The sequence below is a fragment of the Salmo trutta genome, chromosome 13, assembly GCF_901001165.1.
Source record: "Salmo trutta chromosome 13, fSalTru1.1, whole genome shotgun sequence".
NCBI classification, from domain to species: Eukaryota; Metazoa; Chordata; class Actinopteri; order Salmoniformes; family Salmonidae; genus Salmo; species Salmo trutta.
In genome coordinates, this window is record NC_042969.1 from 67,922,995 (window position 1) to 67,933,162 (window position 10,168).

The 10,168-nt window shown below is 42.0% G+C and overlaps 1 protein-coding gene across 2 annotated transcripts; it reads left to right on the forward strand.

The window, feature by feature from the left end:
- The first annotated feature begins 2,057 nt into the window (after positions 1–2,057).
- LOC115206397 (microtubule-associated protein 6 homolog) lies at positions 2,058–8,006 on the forward strand. 2 transcript variants are annotated; one of them, XM_029773309.1, is made up of 4 exons: positions 2,058–3,335; positions 4,485–4,710; positions 5,221–5,269; positions 6,076–6,208. In XM_029773309.1, exons 1-3 carry the CDS (start codon positions 2,587–2,589, stop codon positions 5,263–5,265), a joined length of 1,020 nt encoding a protein of 339 aa, XP_029629169.1. In that variant the 5' UTR covers positions 2,058–2,586; the 3' UTR covers positions 5,266–5,269; positions 6,076–6,208. The 2 variants fall into 2 exon arrangements, with proteins under 2 accessions (XP_029629169.1, XP_029629168.1); XM_029773308.1 differs by lacking the exon at positions 5,221–5,269 and having other exon boundaries at positions 2,061–3,335; positions 6,076–8,006.
- Positions 8,007–10,168: the final 2,162 nt, after the last annotated feature.

Consider the following 10,168-nt stretch of genomic DNA (forward strand, 5'->3'; position numbering starts at 1 on the left):
CCGGTAGTTAGGAGTACGGCAAACGCCTTATTTCTTTGGTTCCTCAATATACATTTACCATATTACAATGTAGGCTATGTGTTACAGCACTACTTTTGGTGTCCCCCTCAGGAATTGCTCTTGAGAAAATTTCATGTAATTGTCCCCTCCAAAGTTGATATCAGATTTTCGCCCCTGGCCACATGTAAATGTTTTGAATAATGCCCTGGTTGTTCCAACTGTTTGTAGCTTTTTCTATCCCTCTGTGTTTCTGTGTTTGTTCGCAGCGGTGTCTCTGCGACTGATATTTGTGACCTTTACATACTCAATAAAGTAGGACTACTCACACTAAATCACACCCCAATACCCTCAAGCACCATAGGTCTACTTATAATTATTCAGTATTGATGCTACACTATATATACAAAGGTATGTGGACACCCCTTTGAATTAGTGCATTCGGCTATTTCAGCCACACCCAGTGTTGACAGCTGTTTAAAATCGAGCAGCTATGCAATCTCCATAGACAAATATTGGCAGTAGAATGGCCTTACTGAAGAGCTCAGTGACTTTCAACGTGGCACCGTCATAGGATCCCACCTTTCCAACAAGTCAGTTTGTCAAATTTCTGCCCTGCTAGAGCTGTAAGTGCTGTTGTTGTGAAGTGTAAACGTCTAGGAGCAACAACGACTGAGCAGCAAAGTGGAAGGCCACACAAATTCACAGAAGGGGACTGCCGAGTGCTGAACTGCATAGTGCTTAAAAATAGTCTGTCCTCACTACTGAGTTCCAAACTGCCTCTGGAAGCAACATCAGCACAAGAACTGTTCGCCGGAGCTTCATGAAATCTGGAAGTCTGACAGACGAATCTGGAAACCCTACCTGCCCCAATGCATAGTGCTAACTTTAAAGTTTGGTGGAGGAGGAATAATGGTATGGGGCTGTTTTTCAAGGTTTGTGCTAGGCCCCGTAGTTCCAGTGAAGGGAAATCTTAACGCTACAGAATACAATGACATTCTAGATTATTCTGTGCTTCCAACTTTGTGGCAGCAGTTTGTGGAAGGCCCTTTCCTGTTTCAGCATGACAATGCCACCGTGCACAAAGCGATGCCCATACAGAAATGGTTCAGTGTGGAAGAACTTGCCTGGCCTGCACAGAGGCCTGACCTCAACCACATCAAACACATTTGGGATGAATTGGAACACAGACTGCGAGTCAGGCCTAATCGCCCAACATCAGTGCCCGACCTCACTAATGCTCTTGTGGCTGAATGGAAGTCCCCGCAGAAATGTTCAAACATCTAGTGGAAAGTCTTCCCTGAAGAGTGGAGGCTGTTATAGCAGCAAAGGGGGGACCAACTCCATATTAATGCCCATGATTTTGGAATGAGATGTTCGACGAGCAGATGTCCACATACTTTTTGTCATGTACTGTATTGAACTAAAGCCTACTCACAGAGCTTTAGGCTATAGACATACAGGTAACTGCCAAAATAACGTAAATACCAACATAAAGTGTCTTAATTGGGTGTTGGTGCACCATGAGCCAGAACAGCTTCAATTGACCTTGGCATAGAGTGTCTGGAACGCTATTGGAGGGATACGACAGTATTCTTCCAAGAGAAATTCCATCATTTGGTGTTTGTTGATGGAGGTGGAAAACGCTGCCTTAGACACTGCTCCAGAATCTCACATAGTGTAAGTGTTCAATTGGGTTATGATCTGGTGACTGAGATGGCCATGACATATGGTTTACATAATGTTCATGCTCATCAAACCATTCAATGACCACTCATGCCCTGGGGATGGGGGCATTGTCATCTTATGGGGGCATAGCCATGGTAGCCAAAACAATGTTCTGCCAAACATGTTTATACATGACCCTTAGCATGATGGGATGTTAATTGCTTAATTAAGACAGGAACCACACCTGTGTGAAAGCACCTGATTTTAATATACTTTGTATCCCTCATACTTAAGTGTTTCCATTATTTTGGCAGTTACCTGTACATCTCCCATCATACATTCTATTCTATAGTTTGTGAGGGCAGAGGTAAGCTATACTGTACACTAGACCGAGGTCGACCGTGTCTGTACATCATCCACGGGAAAAGGAGGGTTAACCAGGCAGCGTCTCCTCCCTATTTAAGGCCTAGACGTGACCGACCCAGGTGACAGTTCACAATGCAGACCCAGGGCATCTTCTGAGGTTTTACGAAACGTATCGGGGTGGGGTCGCTCTGATGCGCAACCAGAAAGCCGATCCAGACCGCGAATGCAATGTGCTCCACACAGCAAATCTAGTCTATTTCAACTTAAATGATTTTAGCCGTGCAGAACTAGTAGCCTACAAACGACTTTGCTAATTTGTATTATAAGGCTCTTACATTTCTTACCATCTAGCAAGCATCGTAGGATTTCTGAAAAAAATGAGATATAGGTAGACAAGTACATTTTCCTGACTGGACAGAATTTGAGTGGGTGCAGGGAGCATCATTTCCCCGTCTCCAGTCCGTGAGTAGGACGTTCTTTCAGGACTCTCATCAGTAGCCTAACAATTTGATTCAGATTTGAAGTACATAGGTTATTCTATCTCCATCGTTGATTATGGCATGGCCGTGCATCACACGGGCTTGCTGCATTAACCGCTTCTGGAGTGAATTAGACAAAGCAGACATCGCCGTGCCTCTGGTTTTCACTAAATATTCGGATGTGGCCGAGGTGCAACACCTCCATCCTCAGCCTCCATCTAGACAGAAGAGGACCGGACCTATCACCATAGAAACCCAACCTTCTCACAGTGAACCGGCGGAGGTGGCGGCCAAGGCACCGCCCGCGACTGGTGCCGCATCAGGAAAACATGGCTGTAGTGCGTCTGTGATGCGCCAGGATTTCAGGGAATGGAAAGATATACGCCCGGAGCCCAGCTACAAACCCAAGAATGAATATCACCCCTCGGCGACTCCTTTCAACAACGTAACCCAGTATCAGAAGGATTATAAACCATGGCCTGTCCCGAAAAAGGGAGACCACCCCTGGATCCCCAAACCCAGCCCCACCGCCTCCTCCGGTGCCCAAGAAGGAGGCGTAGGGACCAAATTGGAGCATGCAGCCACAGAGCCCGAGAGCGGTGTGGAGAAGAGTGAAATTGAAGAAAAGGTGCAAGAGAAAGAATCCATAGAGAGGAAAAAGAAACCAGTGAAGAAGGAGAAGACTGTAGAGAAGAAAGTGAGTGCCAAAACGGAGGGACTGCCACCAGCAGGTGCCACTGTGGAGGGGAAAGGAAGGGCAGCAGCAGACGCGCTGAACAGACAGATAAAACAGGTCGTCTCAACTGGCACTGGCAGCTCTTATAGGTGACGATCTGATTACTGTGGGACTATGTATTTTCATTGAATGTTTATTATTGAATTACTTTATGTGCACATTTTCTGCCTCTGAAATATATTTTTTTCACAGTTTAAATACAGTATATCAACCATAAATTAAACATGGAATGTAGGCCACAATGAACTTTATTGTGGAGCCCCAAATTATTTAATAAGGCATAACACAATATTTTGTGTTGCTTAGTCAATACCCAATGTACAATTAATAATTACACAACATCTTAATATAGCATTACAGTAACTACCTAAATACATGCATCAATTGTTAATCAATTGTATTTAAATGTTGGTAAGAGAAGAACATATTGTGCACAACATTTAAATACAATTGATTAACAATTGATGCATGCAATTTTGGTAGTTACTGTACTAGCAGTAGCAAAGCCAAGATGCATGTAGCCTTCAGTCTATTGACAATAAAGTGCACATAATCCCTACTGGGCTTTATAATCTACTCAAGAAAGCCCACGCTGCCTCTCCATCATGAACTGTTCATGTCCGTTTCTTTCTAGATTAATCTTACATGTTTTTTTTGTTTGATATTTGATATAACATATGTTCTCTCATTTCAGTGTCCTGTGATCATGATGATCAGACTAATGTTGTCATAGGTAGCTGCTGCAGCATTGATTGTCCCCAGTTTAATCCTCCTCTATTACCAGATCAATACAGTAGCACATCATGTCAGGGCCAAGGCAGTAAAGGAGCTCTGGATATAATCATGTCTACTGTTCTCAACATATCCCTAAGGCCTCTCTGGGGGGTCTCTCCCTTTGTTTCTCTCATTTTTGACTGCAAGGTCAATTAGTTTTTGTGTAAAATGTGGAGCGAGTTTTGAAGCTGTCGTCTGTGTGTAAAAGTAAGCAGAAGCTCTGTGTTGTAGTTACTATAATGGGTTAGTAATGTGACTAACGAGTCATACTACACTCCTAGTGTACACTTTGGCTGTAGATGTCATTTTGGTCAATTTCCTCCCACCAATTTTGGGCAACAGCAATGTTTGTTTGGGATTCATAATAAGGCTAAGTGATTTGTTTTATGATTAATTAATACAGTGGCATCTAGAAAAAACAACAGTGGAACTAATGCTGAGTTTGCTGATTCATTGTTTTTCAGGAATGAGTTCAAGGCGTACAAAGATGTGAAGCCAGTGAAGTTAACCAAGCCCCAGTCTCAGTACAAACCTCCTCTGGATGAGAAGGACAAGACCAGCCTGGAGACCAGCTACAGCGCCACCTACAAGGGGGAGCAGACCAAGGTGCAGCCCACTGACAACAAGCTGCTGGAGCGCAGGAGGATACGCAGCCTGTACAACGAGCCGGGCGGCAAGGAGACCACCAAGGTGAGTCCACATCAACATGCATGTGACACTGAACACTAACTATTTTATGTTAAAATGTGTATCTAATTGCACAGAATACATGTTCAATTTAGAGTTTTCCAACCTGTTGCTGTGACGGGCCAATTCCTGTTTATGTATTTATGTCTCATTGAAAATTAAGATAATGCAAATTACACTTCCAACTGCATTAGTTCTTCTGGACATGGTTGTTTTCATGTATATGTTCTCCTTCAAGCAATATACTATTTTGATTTAGATGCTACAATAATAACGATTGAGATCATCACTGTAACCTGTTCCATGGTCCTAATTACTTTGTAAAGTTGTACAGCATAAAATCCCAGAGGAACTGTCTAAACTACAAAATGAAGATAAGCATTAGCACATCACAAAACTAATGTAATCAATCAAGGTTAATTAAATCTCCACGTGCATGTTTGTGCGTGGTAGGAAAGTATCATGTGTCTGCATGCTGTGTTTATATGGCCCCTCCCTCTCTCACTCTTGTAGGATTGTTCTGAGACTGAGAGCAGCTCTATTCTAGATCTGCTGTAGTCAGGTGTGTTGTCAATTTCTTCTGGAAGGCATGGAGGTTAACCTCAGATTAACTCACGCCTTGATTAATGCACCTTAACCAACAGGACTAGGGTCACATTAGCCACCAAACTGACAGATAATTCAATCCTTCTGTAAAGCTGTCAGCCACATCTTCAGAGTTTGGAATGCCTCTCTCAAGACCACCAAGAGAGCTTGGATTCATTAAATGAATGTATTATTTTGCATGACATTTCAACTCTCAGTCCTTTGGTTTGATTGGTGTCAGAAGAGGCACTTCATACAAAAAGCAAACATCACAATTTTCTTAAAAAAAAAAGAAATTGTTGAATATGATCAAAAATATAGTCTCGTCCCAGGGAAATAGAATAAGATTGTGCATATTAACTTAGTTGTTCATATACTAACCCCAACTTTAAGTTTGTATTTTAGACACAACCTTTGTGTTGTGAAATTCGTTTTTCTAAACAGAGATTTTGTTCCAATGGACACAAGTGGTTTTCTTTCATTGTAAGTGCACTAACCACGCATTGCAAATATTACCAACAAGATGATGACATTTGCTATTTTATTTTTATTTGATGTTAGTAACAGGATGGTATGTATTGCATGCTCATAATAAAGATTTACTGTAACATTTCCAGGAAATGAATTACCTTAGAGATTCATGAGCTCTTTGTATTATTGTATCATACAGTATCATTGCAAAGATGATACTGAAACCTGGACTGATGAGATTTTGGCTGCATAGTTTACCTCCAGTTTTAGGAGGATGTCAAGTACAAAATGCCCTCGTCTCTGCCCCTATAGGTGGACAAGACAAAAACCAAACCAAAAAAGACACCAACAACAACGAGCAAAATGGTGAAAAAGGCAAAAGAGAAGACCATCGCTGGTGCACTGTCAACCAAGAAGAAAACCTCCACGAGCACCAAACCAGACGAGTCCAAGCCAGAAGGAGGCATAATCTCGAAGAAGAGCAAAGAGATAAGCAATAGACTGGCTGAGGCAAAAAAGTAAAAACAAAACATCTCTGCACTACTTCCTTTTGGGAATTAAAGGCTGCCTAATGAATTAGAGAACTCTCATCCATTTGGTCTATCTCCTTCTCTTTGTCTTTTCCTTCATGTTCCTCATCTCTGTGTATACTCACTAGATGTGGAGCTTTTAAGTTGACAGTTTGACATCTTCACCATGCTCTTGTTTAACTATAATACTTTGTGTGTGTGTGTGTGTGTGTGTGTGCGCATGCGTGCATGCGCGTGTGTGCACTTCCTCTAACTGTTAAAACTTCAGCACCATTTTTGCACATTATTATGTCGCATTTGTCAAACCTTTGTAGAAAGACTAATTAACCATTCTAAAACAGAGAGCCATTGATACGCAGTATGTGGCTCTTAAACGGCCGTTGAAGGCAGTGAGAGGTTTAGCTTTTCTTTCTGACTACCTATCATCATACTGATGATGGGTTCTCTATGGTTCTTTTTTTCCATCTCTTAGACGGCATTGACTATGTGGTCTCTGCAGATATAAAATCTTAACTACTGTAGCGTTTCCTGGTTACAGTGACTCCGCTCTTTGGACCAAGATTTCATTTAATATTTCATCATATTCAGGAGGATATCTGGTTTCATAAATTTGGTTGCTAAGAAACCAATTGAACTGTAATGTAATTGCTACAGCTTGCATGCAAGGCCCTATTTGTGGTTGTATAGTAGCATTCTAGTATCCTATTCTCACGGTCACAATCTAGCTTGTAATTGAAATCATTCATGAGAAATCAAAGGGGGCAAACCATTTCCAGAATTACTGCATGTGTACTCATAGTCTGATCTCATACCATAAGTGTCTACACAAACAAACAAGAAAACTGTCACTGACATACAGTACAAAAGATGGCACTTAGTACTCTAGTGCCTATTGAAACTGTTATGTCAACCCACAAGCTTTGTAGTTTTGCCTTCACACACATGGTTCTACTGCCTTCTTCAATGTGAGAACCACTTTGTCCACTTTCCAGTTATTTGATACAGTATGAAAACTGATTTATTTCTGATAATATACCCCTCTTTAATGATATGTCGTTATCTATTACAAAGCTGTGACGCTATTGGTGTGCAAAACCATGTATAATGTAAAAAATGAGCATACGTATGATATAGGACATAGGAGAACCTACTGTATTTACTCAATCACCTCCACCTTCTTCAATGGGCTCAGTAGTTAGGTGTAGAAAGATAAAGAGGGGGCCAGGATAAGAAGATCAAAACCGCTTTTTGGAACATGCAGCTGTCTGTCTGGAACCATTGATATCACATCTATTCACAGTGAGTGCTACTCTGAAATCATCTCACCCTGTCTCTCTTATGTCTGTGCACCTGCAGTCCGCCAGTGTGTTACAGTATGTGGCAGTCCTCCTCCCATATGCTGCTGTGTGTCTGCTACTGTCTATTGTATCCCCAGACCACCCTGTTCTCTAGTGCCTGTCAGGGTTCAGTGTGTTAGACCTCCGCAGCCCACCGGCTCCTAGCGCCTGCCCCCCAGTACAGTAACTAACGTGCTGAGCACACCACACCTCGGTGCTATTACTCTCTCATCTATATGCTGTCAGTTTGATGCGAATGTACTCAAACCGTGTGAAATGAAGACAATAGGATGTCATATACTGCAGACGTGTTGTGATTGTGTGCTTGTATTCTCAGCTTGCTCTGAATGAACTAATTAAAAATGTTGAAGCAGAATCTGAATGTTGTGACTTATTATCATGATACAGTATTAGTTAATGCACCTCTTTTGAAGTCTTGAACTGGCCCATAGACACTCTCTCAGACTCCTTCAGAAGAGGTATTAATGATTTTCATTACGCTACATAGACAAAGAGAGATTGAAAAACATTGGAAAATGAGGGCACCAAAACTGCCTCTTTTTATTTTAGTGGACATTAAAGATTCAGAGAAATTATGTAAGGTCCAGCGAAGATGGTTTGGTTGCTTTGTTATTTCCTATTGGGTGGTAAAATAAAGTGTTTGTTATGGCAGTGGAATTCATGTTCTGTCAAATTACAATTATTTAATCATGTAAGCATAAAGTACAACTTCAATAAAAATGCTTTACAATTTGTAAAACAAGGAACACTTCCCACTATTGCTAAATGAGGAACAGAAAACCATCATCAGGAATTAGTTCTGAGATATAAATGGCCCCATCAACAAGATGTCAACAAATGATTTTGCTTCCCACAAACAAAAGGTGCCCTCAGACAACTGCAGCTATAAAATGGAAACAGTAATTGATTGCTTTCCTAGCCAATCCAATGAAGGACTGAACACATGCAGTGTCTGTTGTTTGTCTGTGATTCAGTCATCCTAATGTAAAACCTTCTGAATAATTGAGTTGTTATGGGCCACTATTTGGAGAGCGAGCTCTATGAAATATTTAATGGAGGAGCAAAGATGGCAGTGGAACTGCCTAATGCAGAATCCCCTGTTTGGCCAGAAGTATCTTCACACACAGAGCTCGCCATACTGTAGACCTTTTACAAGAATAAAGGTGATGTTTAATTATTTGAATCTACATTCACCAGGTCCACGCTTAAAAGTCTAGCTGACTTTGTATCTCCCATTGGGTAAAAAGTAAAACATTAGTGCTCCGTCTTCAAATGGATATGATGAGACACTTCTTCTTCCTTTACCTTTTGTAAAGAACAAGGTGATTCAGGTAACCAATGTAGACACTCCCACAGGCTGCAGCTATTTAACTGAGAGACTGGACTCAGTGGAGACATGAGACCTATTAATGAATAATGAGCGAATCAGGAAAGGACTCTGATCTGGAGTGACAGACTTCTCCTGTCTGGGAGTTAATACCCAGGGAACATCAGTCTGTCTGCCCCAGAGAAGTCTAGCCTATCAGGACTGCTATTGTTGCCATGTGACCAGTCAAGACCCCACCAGTATAATCATTTTATTTATTTATTTCACCTTTATTTAACCAGGTAGGCAAGTTGAGAACAAGTTCTCATTTACAACTGCGACCTGGCCAAGATAAAGCAAAGCAGTTCGACACATATAACAACACAGAGTTACACATGGAGTTGTCACGGGTGTCGTAGGGATTGGACCAAAACGCAGCGGGAACGTGTAAACTAATCTTCTTATTTTATTAAAGAAGGAAACAAAAGAAACACGTATACAAAAACAACAAACGACACTAAACAGTCCCGTCAGGTGCACGAACACAAAACAGGTAACAACTACCCACACATCCCATAGAAAAAACACCCCTCTTAAATAGAACCTTCAATTAGAAGCAACGAGGAGCAGCTGCTTCCAGTTGAAGGTCAACCCAATAAACACCACATAGAAATAGACTAACAAAGAAAATAGCCCAACAAACCCCGAAACACTCTAAACAAACACCCCCTGCCACGCCCTGACCAAACTACAATAACAAACAACCTCTTTTACTGGTCAGGACGTGACAGGAGTAAAACAAACATACAGTCAATAATACAGTAAGTCTATATACAATGTGAGCAAATGAGGTGAGATAAGGGAGGTAAAGGCAATAAATAGGCCATGGTACTATATTCAGTCAGGCTACCTCTGGCGAGCACATGGAGGGCTGTGCGGCCCCCCAAAGAAATGCCACCCCACACCATGACTGACCCACCGCCAAACCGGTCATGCTGGAGGATGTTGCAGGCAGCAGAACGTTCTCCACGGCGTCTCCAGACTCTGTCACATCTGTCACGTGCTCAGTGTGAACCTGCTTTCATCTGTGAAGAGCACAGGGCGCCAGTGGCGAATTTGCCAATCTTGGTGTTCTCTGGCAAATGCCAAACGTCCTGCACGGTGTTGGGCTGTAAGCACAACCCCCACCTGTGGACGTCGGGCCCTCATAC